This window comes from Nelumbo lutea, chromosome 8 (assembly GCF_056320005.1).
Source record: "Nelumbo lutea isolate HS-2025 chromosome 8, American lotus-T2T, whole genome shotgun sequence".
Taxonomy (NCBI): domain Eukaryota; kingdom Viridiplantae; phylum Streptophyta; class Magnoliopsida; order Proteales; family Nelumbonaceae; genus Nelumbo; species Nelumbo lutea.
The window spans coordinates 23,211,948-23,238,665 of record NC_142691.1 but is presented as its reverse complement, the minus strand read 5'-3'; the positions used below and the strand labels follow the sequence as shown (position 1 = coordinate 23,238,665).

At 38.6% G+C, this 26,718-nt stretch overlaps 1 protein-coding gene across 2 annotated transcripts in view; it reads right to left on the bottom strand.

Moving 5' to 3' along the window:
* Positions 1-11,480: 11,480 nt before the first annotated feature.
* The window catches only part of LOC148843343 (vacuolar protein sorting-associated protein 26A), a 69,875-nt gene continuing 54,637 nt past the window's right edge, over positions 11,481-26,718 (bottom strand). For both annotated transcript variants that reach the window (XM_088959577.1, XM_088959576.1), the window contains 5 exons: positions 20,432-20,498; positions 19,821-19,865; positions 12,484-12,539; positions 12,197-12,372; positions 11,481-11,987 (listed from right to left, as the gene is read on the bottom strand). In XM_088959577.1, coding sequence (XP_088815703.1) covers positions 11,809-11,987; positions 12,197-12,372; positions 12,484-12,539; positions 19,821-19,865; positions 20,432-20,498 — 523 coding nt within the window. In that variant the 3' untranslated portion in view covers positions 11,481-11,808. The remainder of the gene's footprint in view (positions 11,988-12,196; positions 12,373-12,483; positions 12,540-19,820; positions 19,866-20,431; positions 20,499-26,718) is intronic.

Genomic DNA, 26,718 nt, shown 5'->3' with positions numbered 1-26,718 from the left:
GATCTCGTGCTTAACCTTTACATGCTATTGATTCACACAACTACCTACCTCCCCTCAAAGAGTACGTTAAGCTTTTGGGGAAGTGACATAAAGAAACGTCAAAATAGTGAAAATCATACTATGGAATTATAATAATGCCATCGACAGTCCCCCAAAACAAAATACATGCAATACCCCACCCGAGAAACACTTAGACACTTGGATGGCATGCTGTGGGCGTGAGGATGGCACTTGATAGTGTAGAAAAATGGTCACTTATCACATTCTACCCCACTCAATTCGGTCTTCATCCTCGAAGATCAGCTTCATCTTGTTACTTGAATTTCTGGTTGATGAAAGAGGGTTCTTTAGTTGCTCCATCTCTTCCAAGGTCTAGATGTACACAATCGAGTGATAGGCTAGAAGATATGGGTTATGGTGGAAATACTCATGGCTAGGTTTTCTATGAAGTCCCTGGTTAGCGATCTATAAGTAAGTAAGGTGTGGCATAAGGTGGGTTACACTACAAGCTAAGGGAAAGGTTGGTGCAAAAGTTTAATTTGGATTAAGAGGGAGTTGGACATAGAAGGGTGTTTCCCAAGGTTCTCTCCTCACAAGGTTACTATATGAGTTGGATGAAGGCTGGGTGATGTAGTGGATCCTATTGGCTGTGGGTGGCACTCTCTTCCCATCGTGGTTGGTAAGGTTGGTGTTGGAGTAGGCCTTGGGTCTTCTCTTGTGCCCATGAAAAGCAGGCACAAACGACTTCTGCTGCTGTTGCTAGTGTTGTGGCAGTGTTGGCACTGGCGCTGACTTCTTCCTAGAGTCATTGCAATCACTTCTGCTTGCAATAGTGGTGGTTATTGTTGTAGATCTCTTTGCAATCCCTTGATGTTGAGGTGGGTGCTGGAGATGCATGGATGAGACTTGCTTCTTCTTTGTATTGGTCGTGGCGATCATGTTGACCATGCAAGGTGATTACTCATCCAAGATCATTAGAGTGTCAAGGTGAGGCATCGGTGTCATTTTTGTCTATACCATGAAGTCCATTCCGATGACAACATCGAAGTAATCCATGTGAACAACAGAGAGGTCAATCTCCCCATCCCAGGTGTCGAATTGTAGTTTAACTTGGTGAGCCATGCCTTCAGTAGATTTGGCACCTATGTTAACAACTTTGATCCAGCCTGGCTCTTTGGAGATGGCCAAATTAAGTCTCTTGGCCTCTGCAATGGATATGAAATTGTGAGTGGCTCCCATGTCAACTAGGGCCCTAGTTGGCCTCCCGCCAAGGCTTATATCAATGTACCTCAGTCCTCTCTTAACTGAGGCGAGTTGTTTGTAGGTAGCCCATTTCTTCATCATGGCATTGAAAAGTTGTAAGGAGCCCACTCTTGGCACTTGTGTACTCCGCTCCCCATCACTCTGCTTGTCATCACTCAACTTGGCAATGAAAGCATTTAGCTTCTCCCACTTCGGGCACTCTCTTGTCAGGTGTTCCTCCCCACAAATGTAACATGTAGGCGGCGGGGTTGGTCTTCCTTGGTACTTGTTGCTGTAAGAGCTGTAACTTCCCTGTGGCTGTTTTCTCTTCTGGTACTATGTTGGTTGGTTGTAGCGGGGCTGCTTCTCTCTCAGGGGACTTGGTGGTCTAACTCCCCCACTCAAATTTGGAGCATGTGGGCTGGATGGTCTGCTTCTTTCATCATCTGACAATCTCATCTCCCCTAGTTGTTCAGCTAAGGCCATGGTTGAAGCAAGGTCCTGGGCATTCTGTCGCTGGAGCTCTAACTCAGCCCAAGGCTTTAGACCGTCCATTAAGTTGAATAGTAGGTCCTTGTCTGACATGTCGATGACCTCTAATGTGAAAGTTGAGAATTCCTTCACATACTCGTGGAGCAAGTCACCATGCTTGAGGGTATTCATCCTTTGGTGGGCAAAGAACTCCACGTTCTCTAGATAAGACTATCTCTTCAATTCTCGCTTAAATTTGACCCATGTATGTAAGGTGCATGTATAGTGTTCTAGGTCAACACATTTTCTATGACACCACAACATAGATATACCAATCAAATACATAGTGGTTGTACGTACCTTAGTCATTTCATCATCCACATTGGCTGCGACTAAGTATTGTTACATTTTCCACTGGAAATTATCGAGCTCTCTTGCATCATGAGTGCCCGAATAAGGAGCTGGCTCCCGAATCTTGTCGTAGGAAGGAGAGAGCGGTATTGAGGTGCTGGACAAGTTGGCCATTGCTCTTTTCATGATGGTGCAGTCCCCCTTGATTTCATTAAGTTGAGCTTGGACATCAGCGGAGGTGTTTAGGGTAGACTTCAAAGCTGCATGTTCAGTCTTCATCTCATTTAATTCAGCCTGAACAGACATTGATGTGGAGATGGTTCTTCTCCACGTTGCCCATTCTCTCTTCATCTCGTCGAGCTAGGCTTGAAAACTGTCAAGCTTGTCTTGGACATGCGAGTTGGATGAGCTTCCTTCTTGTTGGCGCATGGTGCTACAAATTTCCTTGAGCGTGCCATTGAGTATGTTGCGAACCTCATCCACGACCCCGCTTAGGCAGCCTTCCACTTCCACTAGTGTACTTTCCATGGCTTCCATGTTTTGATGGAGCTCGTCTACCTGATCTCGCATCTTACCTATAGTGGCTTTGCAACGTAGCATGTGCAAGTCAACGACTACATGCTTGTTAGTAGATTTCTCACATTTGCTAGGCTTTGGTGCCTTGTCCTTGCCGATGTCGCAGTGGGTGCATCGTCGAGCTCATGGGATGTGGAGAGTTCATGCTCGATCTCCTCCATGATGTTCTTATTGTGCTTCATAGTGTAGCTCACGTCATTGGTCGAATGGCTAGGAATGAGCTCCTACTCTAATACTAACTGTCATGAGGCTATTCAACGAGTCCCGATGCAACACTCAATGTAGTTGAGTAAGCTTACAAATGCAAGCAACAATACACAAAAGGCAAAAAGAATGCATATGAATTAGTCAAAAGGCACTTTATATTGCATAAATTAGTGGCATCTCATGCTTAACCTTTACACACTACTAATTCACTCAACAACCTACATCTCCTCAAAGAATACATTAATCTTTTGGGGGAGTGACATAAAAAAACATCAAAATAGTGAAAAATCATACTATAGAATTATAATAATGCCATTGGCAACCCCCCATACAAAATACATGCAATACCCCACCCAAGACACACTTAGACACTCGGATGGTATGCTGTGGGCATGAGGATGGCACTTAATGGCATGGCAAAATGGTCGCTTATGACACGGGGGAAGAAGAGCAACACCTCCCCTAAACTTTCTAACATAGTTGTAAGTATACCTCCTTTATTAGAATTCTTTAAAAAAGGCATAAAACATCCAAAATACCAATACTATTACTTCTTACCAAAATGTTTATTTTCCAAATTTCCTCATATGAATCACTAGCCCAAGTCATTCCAATATCTTTTCTAAAATTCATTTATTTTCTAATCCTTCATATTAATCAACCAAAGGTGAAGTCATAGCTTTAAATTCTCTATTTTTGTTGTTTATAAAGTTTATATATATTTTTATTTTCTAAAAACTAGCTTTGGTAGTAATTGCATGGATATTTTGGACATTTTTGTGTTTTTTATAAGAGGATTCTATTATAGGGACTTTACTTGCAACTGTGTCAAGAAGTTTAGGAGATGTGATTGTAATTACAAAACTTCAGGTGTGGGTTTTGGAATTGATCAAAAACTTCAAGGGAGGTTTTAGCAATTTACCCTAATATATATGGTTAAAAACTTTTCATTATAAATTGAAATTTTGTATATAAAACCTTCATTGATTTACAATACCTATTATACAAGTTTAGAAGATAAAACTTATTTAATCTCATTGCAATAATAATTCATTAAGGGGTTAGAAATGATTGAGAAAACAACAACAGAAACAAAAAGATACATCATAGAGGAAAATAACATGAGAACAAACAAGAAAAGATAACAAAGACAAAGAAAAAAAGAAAAAAAAAACTAACTAATCAACATCCTAGACTAACCAACACTTGAACCGATTAGCTAGTCCAAATTTTGTTGTAGCATGAGCTACAACATTTGCTTCTCTGAGGCACTTACAAAATTTAAAAGTTTTTTCAACCGATAAAGCTTTAATTTCTTCACAAATGAAAATTATCTCAATAAGAGCAATGCTTAGGAAACCCAAGAGACTATCAACTAAAATAGAACAGTTAGATCCAAAGAACATTGAATTCAAATCGTTCTCAATTGCAAAAAAAATAATGCTTTCAAAAGAGCTTTTACTTTAGTCACGAGGGGAGAACATGCAGCAACATGGCTAAAACGAGATCGCTAAACATATCCATCTGCATTTTGAACCACAAAAACCAAAAGAAGCCCTCTGCATGTTGCAAAAACCTCCATTAGTTTTTATCTTCATCCATCTTCAATTGGAGGGATCCAAAAAGATTGGGCCACCTTTTCAACTTTTGAATAGTTTCCCAATTTTTTAAGCTAAAATTGAGATTTCTCCTACTATTGACCTATGAATAGAAAATAAAACAGTATAGGGATTTACTTCAATATTTTCAAAAACAAAAGTATTCTTGTCTTTCCAAATTTCCCACAAAGTAATAGCAATGATTGCAATTTTATCCAAGTTATTTTTCTCAAGAGATGTAATGCTGCTTTTGAACCACTCCTCCAAGCACTGAGGTTTCTTGCAAATTCTAGGTTTACTCACAAACTTGATCCAAACCACACACATCTAGCCTTATCACATAGCAACGAGGTGTGTAGAACTGATTTTGGCTCTTTTTTACATCTATTATAGATGTCAAAGGATACAATGTTTCTCTTGAACAAGTTTTCTCTAGTTGGCATTGCATTCAACATACATTTTCAAAGAAAGAGTTTTATTTTTGGCTTAATAGGCAAACCCCATATTTGTTTTCAAACAATTATGTCCATAATAGATGAGGGGGGTTTGTGTCAATACTCTTGGCCGAATAGAGAAAAGAACAAGAATAATCTTAGAGGTGCCAAGAATGAATGACCCCCACCTCAAAGAGTCTCTTATATATTAAAAGATATGTATAATTACAAGAATGCCCATACAGGGTTAAAAGAGAAAAGAAGAATAAGATGTAAAAGTAATATACAATAGGGACTATACTAATAAGGTACATCAAGTTATAGAATCTCCACACCCCCCTCTCAAACTGATGCCTCGACATAAGCATCCATTTTTCTATAAGAAAGAGATGTTGAACTCTAGTCATAGATTTGGTGAAGATATCTACAATTTGCATGTCTGAGGCTACATGAGGAAGCGATATAGACCCAATAGTGAAGAGATCTCGGATAAAGTGGCAATCCACCTCAATGTGCTTGGTTCTCTAATGGAAGACAAGGTTAAATGCAATCTTAATAGCACTCGTATTGTCTGCATAAAGAGGAATAGGAGTAGGAAGCTGAATGCCAAGATCCATAAAGAAAGATTGTAACCAAACAATCTCACTACAAACGGAAGACATGGCCCTATACTCTGCTTCAATGGAACACTTCGAGACTGTTTATTGTTTCTTATACTTCCAAGAGATGAGTGAATCACCCATAAAAACACACCACCCAGAAGTGGACCTACAGTGTCTGGACAACCAATCCAATCTGCATCATTATATGCTCTCAACCGAATATGAGAGGAGGAGAAGAATAGTCCTTGGGAAGTTGTGCTTCTAACATATCGAATGATGTGATGAACAACAATCATATGAGGCTAACGAGGAGCAAAAAGAAATTAACTAACAACCTAGACATCATGACAAATATCAGGCCAAGTCATAGTGAGATAAATGAGGGACCCTACAAGCTAGCGATATAAGGCAGCATAAGGAAATAATGGACCTTCATATTTAGATAACTTAAGATTTAGCTCTACAGGTGTATCAACATACTTTTCGTCATTAAAAACAAGTTTAATAAGGTCAGAGGCATAGTTCTGTTTACAAACAAAATACCATCGATCACTGCGATGTACTTCTAGTCCTAGGAAATATGTGAGAGGGCCCAAGTCCTTCATGTGAAAGGAATTATGAAGTAATTGTTTCAATTAACGAATGCCTTCAACATCATTCCCAGTCAGCAACATGTCATCAACATATAATAGGAGAATGGTAATACCTCGAGGTCATCGCCTAACAAAAAAAAGTGATCATAAGAACTCTGGCTATATCTAGCGGCAACTACAACATCGCGAAAACATTCAAACCATGCCCAAGGAGCTTGTTTTAAACCATATAGAGATTTTTTTTAGGCGACATACTAAAGAAGGATCACTGTAGTATCTAGGAGGAGGTTTCATGTAGACTGTCTCCTTCAACTGACCATAAAGAAAGGCATTATTCACACCAAACTGGCATATGGTCCAAGACTAAGCAGTAGACACTGCTAAAAGAACACGGACTGTGGTGATCTTTGCAACAGGAGCAAAGGTTTCTTCATAGTCAATACCATACTCCTGACTATATCCTTGGGAAACTAAACGTGCCAATTGAAAGAAATATGTGATTTACCAACATATAAGACACCTTCTTCATGAACAAGGAGGTATCTTATGCTAATTGAGGCAGTCCTTAGAACTCCAAACTAGAAACTAAGTATAGGGTTAAGGAGAGCTTGAGAGAACCCTTCGATCTAGAGAGAAAATCTTAAATCACAGGCTGAAAAAAAAGGTTGCAATCCAAAAATGGAAACTATACAGTGATGCCGCCCCAAGAAAAAGATCAGTATTCCTTCGAAAACTTCACCAAATCATATGCTATTTATAAGTGGAATAGATCAGGTCTAGGCGACACCAAATCTGAACTCCAAAGTTGTTGCAATCCAAAAAAATGAAACTGTACAGTGTTGCCGCCCCAAGAAGAAGATCATAACTCCTTCAGAAATTTCATCAAATCAGATGTTGTTTGTAGGTGGAATAGATCAGGTCTAGGCGACACTAGATTTGAACTCCAAAACTGTTGCAGTCCAAAAAAGGAAACTGTACAGTGTTGCTGCCCCAAGAAGAAGATCATAACTCCTTTGGAAACTTCACCAAATCAAATGCTATTTGTAGGGAGAATAGATCAGGTCTAAGTGACACCAGATCTGAAGTTTAGCCTCAAACCAATGTTTCCCAAGAGAGATCTAAAGAAATCTCCTGTTAGTTGCACAAAGAAGAAAGAATAAGAAATGGTTGATCAAGACAGCCCTAATACAACAGGTTTACTGGTTCTAGTAAGGTTCAAGAGAGCGAGAGAATAGACTAGAGAGCAACCCACTCTGATACCATGTCAATACTCTTGGCTGAATAGAAAAAAAGAACAAGAATAATCTTAGAGGTGTCAAGAATGAATGGCCCCCATCTCAAAGAGTCTCTTATATATTAAAGGATATGTACAATTACAAGAATGCTCATATAGGGTTGAAAGAGAAAAAAATAAGGCTAGGAAATAGGTTGATTTGACAATAAACTTGCCATTCTTGCTCCCAACCCAAATTAGTTTATCCTCCCACAGTAAATGAGAGAGGTCAATGTCCATAATTTTTTTAGCTACAAATGGGAGGAATGTATTCAAGATTTTCCTTCTATTCCAACACCTATTTTCCTGGTCAATGAGATCTTCAACCATAAGATTCTGGTCCCCTTCGTTCATGGGTCCCATTTGCCTGAACCTTTCAAGTCCAGGAATCCAAGGGTCCTCCCCAACTCTCACCCTATCCCCTTTGCTGGCTTTCCACATAATACCTCTTTCAAGGATATTCTTACCTTCCAAAACACTTCTCTAACCCCATGAGGGTCTACTTCTTAATTTTGCCTATAGAAAATGGGTATCTAGAAAATATTTTGCCTTTAGCCTTTAGAAGCTTTGCCTAGAGACTACTTGAATCTTCATAAAATCTCCAAGCTAATTTTTCAAGCAAAGCCAAGTTGAAAGAGTGAGGGTCTTTGAAGCCAAGACTACATTAGATTTGTTTTACAAATTTGGCTCCATTGAGTCCACTTTACTTTCTTTTTTCCTTCCTTATCTCTCCACCAAAATTTCCTCTAGGCTTTCGAGGTAGAACTGCAAGTCTCTTGTTGAATTACAAAGTTTGACATACAATAGGTTGGAAGGGCTATAAGGATTGACTTTAGAAGGACATCTTTTCCAACTGAATTGAGAAAAGATCATCTCCATCTTTTTGCCTTATTTTCCACTCTCTCAGCAAGATAGTCAAACACCTAGCTTTTCTTCCCAATTAAGGGGTAAGCTCCTAAATAAATTGAATGTTTTTTCACTTTTTTAATTTGGAGACAACAATAAAGCACATTTTTTAATCTAGGGTGCAAATTTGGACTAAAGAAGACTTCAGAGTAGTTCACCTGTTGTCCCGAGGTCCTTTCATAGTGGGAAATGGCTTCCAAAAGAGTGCCTACTTCTCTAAAGTCAACTTTTGAGAACATGTAACTATAATCTACAAAAAAATAAATGGGAGATAGTTAAAGCTTGTCTACAAATTTTAATCACAATCAATTCATTTATAGCCACTTTTTTTTTTTTTATTTAAGATGGAAGAAGAGATATCTGAGCAAATCAGAAACAAATAAGGAGAAAGGGGTTTTGCCTTAGACCCCATTGGGGATAGATTTTCTTTAAAGGAGAGCCATTCACAATGATTTGTACCCACTAGATCCATTTTTCACCAAAACTTAACCTTTTTATGTTGTTTTCCAAGAAAACCCATTCGATCCTGTCATAGACTTTACTCATATCAAGCTTGATAGCCATGAGGCCTTCCTTAGCCTTAGAGGTTTTCATGTAGTGTATTACTTCATGAGCTATAAGAATGTTATCAAAGATAGCAAGAAAGAAACCCCCAAATTATGCATCACATGAATTGCTTTTTAATTTTGATTCCATGTCCATGTTTACTTGGGGACCTCTCTTTCTCTCTCTCTTGTGTGAATTTGTAAATATATGATACAATACATATCAATTTTTGGAGCCACCATACTCTATAGTTTAGGAATTAGTTGATTTTTTTTAAATATTATTTCTTGATGTTACATATCCATTGTTTATATGCAAATTTTCTCAAACAATTCAAATTTTGCATATATTGAGATTATTGATACTTTGAACTTCGTAAATAGCAATACAAATTTTCTTTTACTTTTTTAGTCTAATATTTGATATTTCAAAAATAAATATGTTAAGAGGGAAACCCCTATCCTAGTATACAATGCTTCAGTGACCTTGACATGTAATGATAGTTAGAACCATGTGTTGGAAGTGTTTGATTAATTAACTATGTAACAAAGAACATCCACACTTGCACTGTGAAAACTACTTTTAAAATTTTCAACAAAACTCTTTATTTTAACTTGTTTTCTCTTCTTTTAAGTCTTGTCCCACATTGGAAAATTACTAAGTTTAACTTGACCTTTTAAGAAGGAGCTTGTCTACACTCAGAATTAGATAGAGGAGAGTAACATGTGTGCATAAGCGTGAGCAATGCAATGAGGCACTTTAGAGGTGCACTTTTCGCGTGTGGTTCGTGTGAAATGATTACATATTTTGGTGCACCGAACCATAATCATTGATCCAATCGTGATCAAAGGACATTATTCAAATGTTAACAACCACTAACTATGAATAGTCACAAAGTTTGAAATTGTGATTATATAAAGAGCCTCTTCAAACCAGCACAATTTTTTCAAGATGACTCTCTAGAATCTTTAAAAATGATGTGAACCAAGCCAAATTATAACACAGTTTTCACTCAATTTTCTCACTTATAACACAGTTTTCACTCAATTTTCTCATTGAAAATCACTCTCGTCTCTCTTTACCCAATTTGCTACTGTCTCATAAAAGGTTTCGATTAGAGAATCTTCAATTTTGTCGGTTGCAGTTTCTCATCCAAGGCTCGGTTGTATTCTGGATGTGGATTTACCTATAATCCAACAACAAATTCAATAAAACTGAGTAGGGGTAGATAACGTTCTAAAGACAATGTCTTTAGATATGCCTCTGATCTTCTCCAAATTCCGATGACCCCATTTTCCCAACATCATGCTTACACTAAAACTGAAAAAGACAAATCTTGCTTCATCATGGATTTTATGTATGAACGAGACATTCTGAACTTCTTGTTATGGGGGAGTTTGGGTCTACTGACCACAACACACTATTGGCCATGCTCATCCAGTTGCACATTCGAGAATATCAATGGTCATAACACAACTGATGTTTCATATGCGCAGTTGGATGAACATGGCAAGCAATGTGCTGTGGTCAGCAGATCCGAACTCGTTATGGGGTGGTTTCCCTGGTGAGAATATTGTTTATCAATGCTGAAAGACTGCCAACATCACCTTTTTGCTTGATAAAGGAATTGATAGATGGCAATTTCTTTCATTTTTAGAATGTAATGTGTTTATTAATATTGTTTGACTTTGAATTATGGTTAAAGTTATGATTTTATTTGATCCTTTTGGGGCAATGGAATATTAGATTCAAAATATCAAAACAATCAGACCTAGTAGAGAATGGAAATTGATCAGAACTAAGGTTTACAACTCCAATGCTCACTGTTACAGGTGAGATTGGATTATCATCCAATTCCTCAAAGTCACCACTCACCACCAGCAATTTCCTCATAGGGATCCAATTTCCACAAAGGGGTTTATATTCTTGGCGAGTCTCTTAGTATGTTGCAAAGAAATTCTTTGAGTCTTTTGAAACACCAATTGGGAGTATACTTTGAGGGAGGCTGGTTTTGAATTTGATCATCAGTCATCACACAAACATCAAAAAGAAGGCAAGGAGGTGTGTTTCAGAAGGGCTCTGATTGGAACATGGTTTTCAAAACCAGACCAGACCAGACGGTCGGACCAAAAAAACCAGGAACCAGTCAGGTGACCAGTTCCATTCTTCCCCAAAACCGGGATTTCTCAAAAACTGTTGATTTTGGTCAAAAAACCACTGGCCCAGGCGGTTAACCGTTCGAACCGTTTGAACTGTTTTGACCATTTTTATTTTTTGTGAGAACAGGCTGACCGTTCGGGTCGAATGGTCAGACCATTCGACCAGGTAACTGGACCGCTGACCTGTTCGGTCTCTGGGTCAGTTTTAAAAACCATGGATTGGATTATAGTAAATGGTCATTCATATATTTTAATCAAAGCAGTGAGAGATCTGCCTCCTTAAAGGTTTTTTCATTGGGCAGATTCCAGACCTTCCATCCCCTATTAGGTTTATAAATTAAGTTTCCCTATTAAGTTGATAAATTAGGAACATGATGATCTCGGTATAACAGTAGGAACAGCAGCAGCAGTAAGGCCTAACATAACTAACCAATAACATTTCTACAAGAAGGAAACAACTAAGCAACGGATACTCCTTTTTTACGATAAATTCTGAAGTAAAAACATAGTAGTCTAAGGCAATTGAACAAATAAGTAACTGTAAACTAAAATTAAAATGGTAGTTTGTGTAAATGATGTGATGTCAAGGAAACATAAACAACATATTCCCATTCAAACAAGTAAAGATATTCCTCCTTCCCACGATATGCTTTATTCACAAATATAATGACAGCCAACACGAGGAAGAAAACTAAGACATAACAGACACCTTCAGAATCATAGAACCAACAACTTGCCAGATGAATGTAGTCACGAAGCCCTCCATAATTCCTACAAACCATCCAATTACAGGAAGGTGCCACAGAAATTCTTTTTCCAGGATGAAATACAAATATTTTGTGCCATGAAATCAAGAAGTTTCAAGAAGGCGATAAACTGTAATTTCTTGCTGTTTGAAATACCGTCTATCCTCCTCATCAACAAGAACAAGATTCAAATAATACTTCACACTGAACTTGTTGTTGATGTTGCGATAAGTTGGCGTGAGTTCATATGGACTCAGAAATAACCTGATTGGAATTGACTCACCTGTAAGAACATACATGAAAGCATGTATCAGTTAGTTCTGTTAAAAAATGCGCAAATAGTTTAAATACACAACTATAGTCTGTAATTCTGTACACCTTTAGAATTCCAATGATACACAACTATAGTTTAAATACAATGTGATGATAAAGAAAGCACAATCTCTGATACTTGAAGCAAATTGGAATCTCAAGACATATCAACAGATATACCTCTAACTGGAGCACCATCCATCAATTCAAATTTTGCGAGGGTCTCTGTCTCAACATATGTATTAGGACCTGATCCTGTTGACTCTCGACGTCTGATCTCAAGCTCCATATTTTTTATTTTGATTCTTACAAGAAGAAAATATATTTTTCCTATGATAACATCCTTCAGATGATACCTGAACATATTTTAATCCAATTAGTAGACAAAATCTTATCTTCCAGAAAAGTGCGATGTTTTACAAAGACTAAGAATGTGAGAAAAATCGTAAAGATGAGTTTTGACTCACTTGCTTTTACTATACTCGAACTCGATGTGTAGGCAATCTTCAATACCAACTTCCATCTATACAAGCCATGGATATCATCATACAGAATTGAAGAACTTAACAGACATGTTTTCTTCATAAAATAGGTAGAGCAAACCCAGATTTAAGATTAAGTAGATTAAGTACTCTATCCAATAAAGTTTATTAGTGCTTATTTGCTAGTCCTTCCCAAAAGCACAAGCACATGAAAGGTTCCTCTTGACAGTAAATCTGATTGAAGGTTACAGCAAAGAGAAGAGAAGAGAAGAGAAGAGGAGAGAAGAGAAGAGAAGGAAGAAGTGTTGAGGCAATGGAACGGTCCTGGTGGCACAAGCTTCATTATACTATATAGGGCAAAAAAATAAGAAGGGAAACGACCCTTGATCCCCTACAAAATGATTGTACAACAATAGATTAAAATAAAAAAGGATTTAATCAGCCAAACAGACCCTAACAAACATAAAATGAATTATTTTAACACTTTCGACACTCCCCCTCAAGTTGGAGCATAGATGTCAATCATGTCCAACTTGTCACACAAATCATTATGCCTCACATGATGAAGGCCTTTGGTGAAGATGTCTGCAAGTTGTTCTTCTGAGCTGACATATGGGGTGCACACTTCTCCACTTACAAGTTTCTCTCTAATAAAATGCTTGTCCACTTTAATGTGTTTCGTCCTATCATGGAGAACTGGATTAACTACAATGTTGGTAGCAGCTTTATTGTCGCAATAGAGTGACATAGGGTTGCTAACTGTAAAACCTAGTTCTCCTAACAGATTTCTTATCCACATGATTTCAGCAACTCCATGAGACATAGCTCTGTATTATGCTTCAGCACTAGACCTAGCCACCACACTTTGCTTCTTACTTCTCCATGTGACTAGGTTTCCCCCTACAAAGGCACAATATCCACTGGTAGACTTTTGGCCATCAACTGCCCCAGCCCAACCAGCATCAATATATACCTCCACCTTTAAATGTCCATGTTACTGGAACAACAAACCAGCTCTAGGAAACTTCTTGAGGTATCTGAGGATCCTCTCTGCACCTTCAAGGTGAGTTGTCTTACGATTGTGCATGACCTGACTAAGGACACCCACTGCATAAGCAATATCAGGCCTGGTCATAGACAAATACAAGAGTTTCCCAACAAGTCTCTAAAACTTCTTCACATCTTTCAAAAACTCTCCCCGACTATCTCCCAGATGATGGTTAGGTTCAATTGGTCTCACCCCCAATTTGCCTGTATCTTCTAGTAGATCTAGTACATATTTCCATTGGGAAATAAAGATGCCCTTGTGAGAGCGGGCAACTTCAATTCCAAGGAAATAACGTAAGGGGACTAGATCTTTCACCTCAAATTGAGTGGCTAAGAACTTTTTTAGTCTCTGTATTTCAGCCTCCCAATCTCCTGTGCTCACTATGTCATCCACACATAATTAGAGCAACAATTTTCCCTTCACCTTTCTTTACAAATAGTGTGTAATCTGACTGACATTGTTTGAACCCCATCTGCTGAACTGCTGAGTGGAACTTACTAAACCAGGCCCAAGGAGATTGTTTCAGCCCATATAAAGATTTTTTTTACTTGCACACTTTTTGTTCACTGTCTTTAGCACAAAAACCTGGAGGTTGGGTCATGTACACTTTTCTAAGTCACCATTCAAAAAAGCATTTTTGATGTCCAATTGGTGAAGTTCCCAGTCAAGATTTTCCGCCGATGAAAGGAGAATTCTAATAGAGTTCATCTTGGCTACTGGGGCAAAAGTCTCTACATAGTCCACTCCATATACTTGTGTAAAACCTTTTGCCACCAGTCTGGCCTTTGCCCTTCAATAGTTCCATCAGCCTTGTGTTTCATTGTGAACACCCACTTGCACCCCACTGGTTCCTTCCCTTCAAGAAGATCCACCAACTCCCAAGTGCCATTTTTGTGTAGTGCATCAATCTCTTCCTTCATTGCATCTGTCCATTCAAGTTTGGATAAAGCTTCTGCCACATTCTTAGGAACGAGGATACTATCAACAGAGGAGAGGAATGTACAATATGAAGATGAAATATGATCATAGGACACAAAGTGAGAGATAGGATGGTTAGTGGTACAAGATCTAACACCCTTTCTCTTGGCAATAGGAACATCAAGATCATTAATGACAAGGGAATCAACATTGAGAGAAGCAGGCATATCAATAGAAGCAAGTGTACCTGACTGATGGGAAGGATCAACCTCCGGTGAAGCCGATGATGTTGGTTGCATAGTGTCAGGTTCCACGACTCTTGAACTCTGCTGGCTTTTGTGGCGGCGAAGAAAGACATGGAATGGAGGAGGGTCAGGTAGAGGAGGTAGTTGAGTTTGAATCTGTTTCTCCTCAACCCTACTCTCTCCCTAAGGAGAAATCGAGAAGAAATGTTGATTCTCAAAGAAGGACACATCTATTGAGACATAGTACTTACGAGAGACGGGATCATAGCAACGGTACCACTTCTGAGATAGAGGGTAACCAAGGAAACACAAGGAATAGCATGAGGATCAAGTTTACCCCGAGTAGGTGACAAGTTATGAACAAAGCAACGACACCCAAAAACACACATTGGAATGGGGAATAACAGAGCTGTAGTAAACAAAAGCTGATGTGGGGCCTTATACTCTAGTAACCGAGAGGGCATACGGTTGATGATATACGTAGCACACAGAACAACATCCATCCAAAAGCGCTTTGGAACAAGTCATGAGCTACTTCAAGAAGATGACGGTTTTTTCTTTCAGTAACACCGTTTTGTTGAGGTGTCCTAGCACAAGAGCTTCGTTGAAGTGATCCACTCGAAGCAAAGAATTCTGTGAGACCACTATGGAAGTATTCCTTTGCATTGTCCGATTGGAAAATATGGATTTTAGTTTGGAACTGAGTGAACACCATGTGTTGAAAGTCTTTCACAATTTTAGGCACTTCCTCTCTAGATCGCATAGTGTAAACCCAAGTGTATCTAGAGTAATCATCGATCAAGGTAATGAAGTACTTATATCCAGCCTCAGTAGGTAGAGTAACAGGGCCCCAAACATCAGAATAAATAATATAAAATAGAAATTCAGATCTTTTATTTCTCAAAGGAAAAGAGCTTCTACAATGTTCACTCAATTGACATGTCTGACACTGCAAATGACTCACTGACAAAGACTCAAACAACTTTGGAAACATAACTTTTAATGACTCAAAAGAAAGATGACCAAGACGACTATGCCATAAATAGGCCTGACTCTCACTCGACGAACTCAAAGACTCTGTAGCCACAAGACCAACTTTATTCTCCAACTCAAAGACTTGGTTTCTTGCCCTGATCAGTTGTTGACTTCTTACCCAAATCCTGTGCCCATTTAGGTTTTCTATGGAGATCCCAGCAGGTATCTATGGTGTGTCTTGCCTTCTGGTAGTGAGTGCACCAAAGCTTACTCTTATCATCTTTTCTCTTCTGATAGTCACCCTTCTTAGAACCACCTCCAACATTAGTATCTAAACTTCCCCAGACAGCTAGAGCAACTGGCTCCCCCTCTGTAGAATTCATCACATTTCTTCTACTTTCTTTTGACTGAACCAAGGCATAAACCTCCTGAATTGATGGCAAGTCTTTATTACCCAAGATCTGCAACCCAATGGACTCATATGAAGGATTCAGCCCTAAGAGGAAGGCAAATACCCGTTGCTGAGATACAAGTGATTTGTATGCCTTTGCATCCTCATCACACTTCCAGTTAACATTCTGATAGTGATCAAGTTCCTTCCATATCGATGTCAGATCCAAATAGTACACCGAGAGACTCCTTTCTCCTTGCTTACAAGTGGACGATTCAGCTTGCAGTTGGTATATCTTGGCATAGTGTCTTTGCTTTGAATAGGTGGACTTTGCTTGTTCCCATATTTCACAAGTAGTTTCAGCCCACATAAAAGTTTTTCTCACCTGTGGCAGCATGGAAACCAAGAGCCAAGACATCACCATACTATTTTCTTGGTTCCATCTATCATATTCAGCACTTCCACACTTCGGTTCCTTCACTTTCCCATTGATGTATCATATTTTTCCCCTAGCAGTGATGTAGAGTTTTATTCCCCTAGACCATTCAAGGTAATTCAAACCATCAAAGGGAATGACAACCATGGGGAAACTCATATCCATTCCCCCACTTACCCCATTTTGATTTCCAAAAATGCCTGAAGTAGCAGAATTCTCAGAAGACATGGTCAACAGAATTTTTTTATCATAAAACTTCAACTTAGGATCCCTCCTTATATCAGAACAAAAAACTCCACAAACAACAAGTGATTAGTCCACCCACACTGCAGTTTTTGGATTTAATTTGAGCACAAGACCAGCACCAATTTCCAGAATAAACAAGATGACTGATCTGATTCGAACAACCCAGATGTACTCCTCTGTTCCGCCTAGATTCAACAACTTGGAGAAGACACCTGATCGCCCAGATTCAACGGCCACGCTCTGATACCATCTTGACAATAAATCTGATTGACGGTTATAGCAAAGAGAAGAGAAGAGAAGAGAAGAGGAGAGAAGATAAGAGAAGTGTTGAGGAAATGGAACAGTCTTGGCGGCGTCAGCTTCATTATAATATATAGGGTGAAAAAATAAGAAGGGAAATGACCCTTGTGCCCCTACCAAGTGATAGTACAATAATAGATTAAAATAAAAAAAAGCTTTAATCAGCCAAACAAACCCTAACAAACATAAAATCAATTATTTTAACACATTCAACAGTTCCTGAAGAAAAGCAGTCTTTTGAGAAGAAAAGTCTGTTTAGAAAGTTGAAAAAATTCAAAAGAAAGTAGCAGAAATCAAAGTTCAAGAGGAGAGAAGAAGAAGAAGAAGGTGGCTGCAACTTGGGTTCAGAGAGAGATTTTCAAACGTAATCTCTTCTCTTACTCCCTTAATTCTATTTCATTAAGTTAAACTTTAGTAATTTACAGAGAAACCCCTAGTTGGGCAGAAAATAAAAAAGACATAACATAAGAAAGAATAAAGCCCTGATTAAGGCCCATTACAGCAAAGAATATAAAAGATAAAAAAGTAGAAAGCCTTCGGCTGGGGTGATTTTGTCACATCCATGACGTAAATCATATGAAACAAAGTAGAAAGGTTGGTCATATGATCAGAAGCACCTAAATCAATAATCCAAGGGATCCTACGATTACCTAAAATGGTTGCATGATTGGCAGAAGCCCGTATACCTGAATGAGCAAATGCAAAAGAGGTTGAATTTCCTAGAGGGTTAGAAAAAGAGGTCACATCCTCTAGGGAACTGATTATCCTCCCAAACTTCACATATTCTGCCTTCATAGCTGCTAACTGCTCACTAGCCGTCATCTCTTCAGTTTGGTATCTGTCACTATCCGGACCAGCAGCAACATTGACACTCCCCGCCTTTATATTATTAGACTTCTTCTGAAACCGAAGTGATAGGAGCTCATGATGCAATTTCCAACACTTGTCTTTAGTGTGTTTTGGCTTTTTACAGTACTCACATATAATCTCTTTCTTCCCTTAGCTACTTGGAGTCCCTGCAACCCCCTTAGGTTTCACTCCCATGTTAGCAAAGTGATCATTTAGACTAGCCCCTTGGACCTAGACAAGCCTTCTGCTTTCTTCACTACTTACCAAGGCATATGCTTGAGACAGTTAGACATAATCCTTGGATAAAATATTTTGCTTTGTAATGTCGTACTCTAGATTTAGCCCTGTCAAGACTCAAACACCCTGCTTCTCTCAACCAGTTTTCTGTAGGTCTCAGCATCATTAGTGGTGTCCCAGGCTACAGCTTCTATCAAATCTATTTCTTGCCATAAGGACTTCAGAGTTGAGAAGTATACAGCTAATGGTTTCACCCCCTGTCTCAAATTCTTCACATCACTTCTCAACTTGTAAACCCTGGCCACATTTAAATTTTGGAATAGGTTTCAGCAACACTATCCCAAATTTCCTTTGCTGAATTCATCTACAAATAGTGCTAACTAATCTGTGGTTGTATTGAGTTCACAAGCCATCCAATAATAGTATATAATTTTCTTGCATCCACTTTTCATATGATGGATCATCTTCCGGAGGAGCCCTTTTGATCCCGGAGATAAAACCCCATTTGCCTCTACTGCAAATATGAATCTTTACTAATTGTGACCAAACCAGATAATTAGTTCCATCCAGCTTGACTGTGGTCACAACTAGTAGAGAGTCTACAGAGGCTCCCGAAACCTGTCTAGATTCAGCAACATGCTTGTTTTCAAAGTCTGAGGAGTTCATCTTCTTAAATACTTCAAAAATGACTTCAAGCAACTTCGAATAACAACAAATGAAGACAGAACAAAAATTGTGTTGTAAGCCAACCTCTATGCAGTCGTACCAATAACCTACGTCACACCCAGAAGCTGGGAGAAACAGAGAAAACTCAGCTGCTCCTTGTATAGAACACCAATCCACTTGATTCGATCTTCAAGAAGAAGAATGAGAAGGCCTTCAGTCATTGAGCACCCGGGTCAAACTCCCTGTGGGGCCCGCAATCAGATTTCTCCTGAAAATTAGGGTTTCAGGCAACAGACTTGAATCTGTCAAGAGGACAACAAAAACAGTCCCCTTCTCTCCAAAAACCACTAACAACTGGGCTGAAATAGGTTTCTTTAACTATTCATATGATTTAGTTCTACATGCACACTGTGTATGGGAAAACAGGTGAAAAAAGGGGAAAAACGAGCCTGCTCTGATACCAAGAAGAAAAACAACCTTTTGAGAAGAAACGACTGTTTAGAAAGTTGAAAAAATTCAAAAGAAAGTAGTAGAAATCAAAGTTCAAGAGGAGAGAAGAAGAAGAAGAAGGTTGCGACAACTTGGGTTTAGAGAGAGAGAGATTTTCAAACATAATCTCTTCTCTTACTCCCTTAATTCTATTTCATTAAGCGAAACTTTAGTAATTTATAGAGAAGCCCCTAGTTGGGCAAAAGATTAAAAAGACATAACATAAGAAAGAATAAAGCCCAGATTAAGGACCACTACAGCAAAGAACATAAAAAATAAAAAAGGATAAACAGCCTATGGGCCATTCGGCCCATCTTCTCTACAGTTCCAAAAGAATGTGGATCATCTTTTGAAAAGGTTAACCAAAATTTGTCAAAATGTACCAGTGCATCAACATATAAGTCCAAATAAATGAATAATGATAAAAAAGACAAAAAAACTTTATTAGAACCATAGAAAATATTGCATACGAATAATTGTGGCCTACTCCAAGCTACAACCATAAACGATAATTCTACTGACCTTAATGCTGTTATTGATTGATGGAAGTGGTGTGAAGTTGCGAACCTGAGAGAAGAATGACATAAGATACAAAAATAATAGCTGCTTGTAGAAAATTCACACTACATAGATATTCAAGTAGCAATATAAAATCTAAAGATGCTTGAGGGGATTACATTAACATAACAATTCAAGTCACAAATCTAGACCACCATCTATCTTTCTGACATGATTCTTTTATGGTTTTTACACCCACCCTTCAATCCACAGACAGATGATCCTGAAACTTAAATTCAGTTTGCAAGCATCTTCAAACAATGCAACTACAAATAAATACATTCTCTCCATTACACCAATTCCTAAAGGGTTCACTCTCACTTCAAGCTGGGGCCCTGCTTGATCCAGGCTTATGCTACCAAGTTGAACCCAACCTTGGATCAAGTCTGACTTTTCAGGGCTAGGCCCAGCTTGCAGCCCTTAAATCCCATCCCAACTCATGTAAAATCTTGGGTAGCATGCATATGGATGGATCTCAGTTAGGCCTGCCAAAGTTCCATCTGTACTATCATTATATGACAAAAACAGTACCATAAAATGAAAACAGTCAAAGAAAAGGGTAAGACTTCAATTACCACAAAATCTTGGTATTCTACAATGTTGCTTACAAAGTTACGACTAATGGTTACTTTCAGAATATACCTGCAAGTTGGCAAGAAGAAACTTAGTTGAAATGCCAATTAGTTAATAAATATCCTGATATAAATAATGCAATCAAGTGCCAAAACCTAGAAAAACTATACCAGTACCAATTTCAAGAAAATCATTAAAAGGAAGCCTAATTAACATCTAACATAAAGTGACAATGTGACCAACTCTTAAACATTCACAGCAAAAAATGAAAGATACGTAAAATGATTGTAATAATGAGAAACCTATAAAGGCACATATTTTAGCCTGCCTATATTTAAGTAACACTAAGGACAAAAAATAAGCATAATCATCATCATATCTAAGCCTTATCCCAACATGGGATCAGGTTGGCCTACAATGCTGGAAAAAAGCTACAAAGCAATGAAGAACAGAACTTCTAGTTCATGTCTACTCTTTGTCATAGTTCCATTTAAAAGCAATTCAATTTATTCCATTTTATTTTTGTTTTCAAAGGTAAAAAGATCTTATATTAAAGGAGGGAGAAGGCCCATCGTGCAAGAAGATACTCACAAAGCTGACTAATTTTGTATATCACATTTTTATATACACTATTATCATATAAAGAACTATTCCTAATGACGTTATTCCATTGATTATTGATGATCTAGTGACACCAACAAACTCCTTGTGAATATTTCCCCAAAAGATTATAAGCCTCTCTATCTTTCCAACCACAACTTCTGTTGGTACTTTCTTTGAAAAAATTCTTTGGTTATGTTCAAGCTAATAGTGACCAATATATGTATAACAGCTGGTACCCATTTCCATAGAATTTTGACTAGTCCCAAGTCTTCTAAGAGACCAGGTTGAGAAGAGTGTCCTTAGGTCAGATGTAAACCAGTCCTCAAAACTAGGTGTAAACTCAAAAAATTAGAGAGAAAAAGGAGGAAGAAAAGTAAGAGCAGCAGTACAAGAGAAGAAGATGGGGAAAAGAGGAGGAAGAAGAAGAAAGGTTCGAATAATCCTTCCCTCCCTTCTCTAATCCCTTTTACTAAAAATTAATGTTAAAATAATTATAAGTACGCCCTTAAGTGGGCGGCCAGCTAGGCAGTACCCTAAAGAGATTAAACAAAAAGAAATAATAGGCCCATTAGCTAGCAGCAAAATAGAAAAAATATTACGAGAGAAGATACTAGGACCCATTCGGCCCAGTCTCTTTACACTCCCCCTCAAGCAGAGCATAGATGTCAGTCATGCCCAACTGGCTTATATAGTGTGTCATTTTTCCTCTCGGAACTCCCTTGGTCAAGATATCAGCCAATTGTTCTTCTGATGTGATGAATGGCAAACACACTACTCCTGAGGAAACTCTTTCCCTTATAAAATGTCTATCAACCTCAATGTGCTTAGTTCTATCATGTTAAACAGGATTATGTGCAATATTGATAGCTGCTTGGTTGTCACAGTAGAGCATCAATGGCTTCTAATAGTCAACCCCCAATTCTTCCAAAAGGGATCGTAGCCACAGTAATTCTAACACACCATGTGTCATTGCCCTATATTCTGCTTCAGCTGAGGATCTAGCAATTACGGACTGTTTCTTACTCCTCCATGACACAATGTTCCCAGCGACCAGAGCACAATAACCTGAGGTGGATCTCCTATCATCAATACATCCTGCCCAATCAGCATCAGTGAAAGATTCCAACTTCATGTGTCCATGTTTGGCAAATAGAATACCTTTCCCTGGATTACCTTTCAAGTAACACAGAACCCTTTCTGCATCAGCTAAATGAGTATCTCTGGGAGAATGCATAAATTGACTAATAACACTTACTACAAAGGAAATGTCTGGCCAAGTCATGCAAAGATATAACAACTTTCCAAGCAGTCTCTGAAGCACCCCCTTATCAGATAAAGTCACCATCTGTAGTAGAAAGCTTATGATTGGGATCAATAGGAGTGGAGATTGGTTTAGCTCCAAGTTTACCAGTCTCAGCAAGGAGGTCAAGGACATATTTACGCTGAGAAGTGAAGATACCATCCTTACATCTAGCAACTTCAATGCCCAAAAAATGCCGAAGATCTCCCAAATCCTTAATCTCAAATTTCAGAGTTAAGAACAACATCTCCCCAAAATTTTATAGTAACATGGGATGCAAACAGGAGGGATCTGGCAACTTCAACCACATGTCAGTTCTTCCTTTCTACCACTCCTGTTGTGGAGTGTTGGAACAAGAACTTTGATGAATAACCCCAAAAGTTTCAAGATAGGCGGAGAGGGTTTTCTCAAAATACTCCTTAGCATTATCAGAACGGAATATTTTGATCCGAGTGTTAAACTGGGTGATGATGGGTTCATGAAATTTTTGCACAGTATCTGGTACATCATCCCTGGATTTCATGAAATAAATCCAAGTGTAACGAGAGTAGTCATCAATAAAAATGACAAAGTACCTGTAGCCCCCCATAGTTGGCAAATGATATGGCCCCCTCACATCAGAGTGAACAATATGGAAAGGAGAAAGAGATCTTTTATTGCTTACTGAATAAGAATGTCTACAATGCTTTGCCAGTTCACATGACTCACAATGAAGACTCGATAAAGACACTCCCTTAAACATATCTGGAAACAAATGACTCAAAGCAAAAAAAGATAAATGACCAAACTGAAAGTGACATAACAAGACTTTGTTAATAGACTCTGACAAGATTGACTCTAAGGCAACTACATGAGTTGGTCCAAAAGCTCTATTCGATGTGTCCAACAAGTATATTTTGTTCGCTTCATGGCCACTCCCAACCATCTTCTGAGATTGCAGGTCCTGAAAAACATAGTGACTGGGAAAAAAGGTTATGCTACAATTCATGGATTTAGTTAAGCTACCAATGGATAAAAGGTTTGTATTAAGTTTAGGGACATGAAGGACAGAGGATAAATAAAGGGTGCCAGAGGTCTTTATATGCCCTTACTAGAAATGGGAGCAAGAAACCCATCAGCAAGGGATATTTTCTCTTTACCAAAGAGGTGGTATGAGCAGAAGAGATTAGACAGGCTGGTCATATGGTCTGATGCACCGGAATCAATAATCCAAGGGATTTTATGATTACCTGAAACTGAAGCATGATTTGCATAAGCACGAATACCTGAGTGAGCAAATGCTAATGATGATGATTATGTGTTGCTGGAAGAGTGACATGAAGAAACAGTAGCTTCCAAGTGATTTAACAGCCTCCCATACTTTTCAAAATCCGCTTTCATTGCTGCCAACTGCTCAATGGTTGATTTTTCTTCACTCTCCTTATTTCCTCCTTCAAGTACTATAGCAACATTAGATGTCTTAGGCTTTCCTGCCTAACTGCCCTTCTTAGCACTGTTGTTATTCTTAAACCTGTCAGGAAGAAGCTCAAGATGAAGCTTCCAGCAAGTGTCATTTGTATGCCTCGGTTTCTTGCAATATTCACATACCTGCTCCTTTATCTCAGTAGGACCCTTTGGCTTTATTCCAACATGTGCAAAGTGTTCTGTAGGTGGACTCTATAACTGAACCTACCGCCTACTCTCCTCACTGCTTATCATAGTGTATGCTTGGGAAAGAGTAACCTCATCTTTGGCCAGGATATTTTGCCTAATGATGTCAAACTTAGGGTTGAGTCCAGTAAGAAATTCAAACACCCTATTTCTCTTCACCAACTTCCTATACATTTCAGCATCATTCTTACTCTCCCATTCAACTGTCTCTATAACATCAATTTCTTGCCATGGGGATTTCAGAATAGAATAGTAAATTGCTACACTCTTCTCCCCATGTCTTAGGTTCTTCACGTCACTTTTCAACTTGTAAACTCTGGCTACATTCAACTTCTGTGAATAGGTCTTAGTAACACTATCCCATATGTCCTTGGCCGAAGACATCCAGAGATAATGTTGACTTATATAAGGTTGCATAGAGTTGACAAACTATCCAATGACTGTATAGTTCTCCTGCATCCATTTCTCAAATTCAGGATCTGTCTCTTCGGGTTTCACTTTACTACCTGTGAAATACCCAAGTTTTCCTCTACTATAGACATAAATTCTTTTAGACTATGCCCAAGCAAGATAATTTGTCCCATCTAGCTTGATTGTGGTCACACCAGTCAAAACAGAATCTACCGAGCCAAGGCCGGAAATCGGCACTTGCTTGAATTCGCTTCCGTATGGCTCCATTAATCAAACGAAAATCAAAGAACCAGAAATTTGGTCTATATAAACTTACTTGAAGTCAAACCAAAACCCAGATGCAACCGCTCCTACCAGAGCTTCCCAATCTCTTCCAAACCTGAACTGCCCTCCTTTAGGAGTCAAAAGACACCTCCCAAGCACACAAAGCCACACCCAAAGCTTCACTTTTACCTGTACCTTCGAAAATCTCTAGTCAGCTAGGGTTTTGGGCAGCAATAGAACAACACCACTTCTTGGCAATATCCAGCCAGATTTAAACTCTCCAAACCCTCTACCAACTAGGCTAGAGATCCATTGAGCAATAGAGAACCTACCTCTCCATACACTCTCTTAATCGAAGGGTGTATGGGAAAAGAGGAAGAAGAAAAGAAGGAAGAAAGAAACATGCTCTGATACCAAGATGTAAACCAGTCCTCAAAAAATAGGTGTAAACTCAAAAAATTTGAGAGAAAAGGAGGAAGAAAAGTAAGAGCAGCAGTACAAGAGAAGAAGATGGGGAAAAGAGGAGGAAGAAGAAAGGTTTGAATAATCCTTCCCTAACTTCTCTAATCCTTTTTACTAAAAATTAATGTTAAAATAATTACAAGTATGCCCTTAAGTGGGTGGCCAGCTAGGCAGTAACATAAAGAGATCAAACAAAAAGAAATAACAGGCCCATTAATTAACAAGAAAATAGAAAAAAATATTACAAGGGAAGATACTAGGACCCATTCGGCCCAGTCTCTTTACAAGGTCCTTTGGCAGTACCCATTGATTCCGAAAAAGCTTCTGGAAATGGATCCAAATACTGTAAAACTCCTTGCAGTGGATTAGTAGGTGATGTACAGATTCTGCCTCCACTCCACAACGAAACATAGATAGCCCGGTACCAAACCTTTAGATAGTATATGGTCAATGGTCAAAAGTTTGTCCAATATTGCTATCCATAGGAAGAACAGTACCTTGGATGAGATACCCATATGCTAGATCTACTTCCATTAGGGCTACAATGGGGTTGGATATGGAGTGGATGTACCTCCATTTGAGTTCAACCTGACTGAAGTTGTTTAACATCCAAATTTGATCTGAAATCCAATCTAATATACAAAATGCTACTTCAAATTTGACTCTGTTGGATTTGTTGCAATGTTGGATTTCACTCGAATCCAATTAATACAAGCAAAAACATAGGATATTTTCTAGAACGTATTACTGCAACAATCCATGAAAGTTTAGTGAAGGCAACTACAAACTATCAGACAGAGATGGCAGAGTTTATTGGAGATCGTAAAAGGCAGGGGAGTCAAGAAATTGAAACTATTTTGTATAGATGAAAGAGATAGAAGGTAGATCAAGGATGGAAGAGAAGATGATTTTGTGCTTATGACATAAGAGGCGAAGCTCTTGGCCATGGCTAGAACCCTTGAACAAGAACGAAAGCTGACACGGAATGACTAAAGTCACCTTTTGTCAAAAAAATCAGAAAAAGCTCACACAATATTTGAACTGCTTGACACAAAGACACTTTGTCTCAATTCTTGTGTTGTAAAAAGCTAAAAGGGTGTGGGGGAATGAGTTATGGTCAGTGGCACTAAAATTCATATCGATATATAATATTATACATAATAAATTGATTTTTTATTGGAGTCAGATTTTTGTTAGATTGGATTTGGATACACCTGAGTTTGATTTGATTATTCTCAGATGCTAATGCTATTTGCCTTGCCCCATCCAAATCCGACCTGATTATATTAATGTTGCATCCAAATTTGAGTTAATCAGCTCAGATTTCAGATCAGGCCACAGATTTTCGGAGCATGTCGACAGCCCTACTTCCGTGGGGTGTTTTCATCATTTCCCACCATCCACACCTTGTAAAAAGATTTACCTGAAAACTGACCAGACTTCTCAACCTGCTCCATCTTCTATCTTGAGCTTGCACTTGCAGACATTTGATTCGATTCAGTTCCTAATCAAGGATGCCAACCCTTTGACTTTCCAGTCATGTATGCTCTGTCTGAGTCTTGGTGTCCACATCAGCTGACCAGCCATCCTAGTATCAAT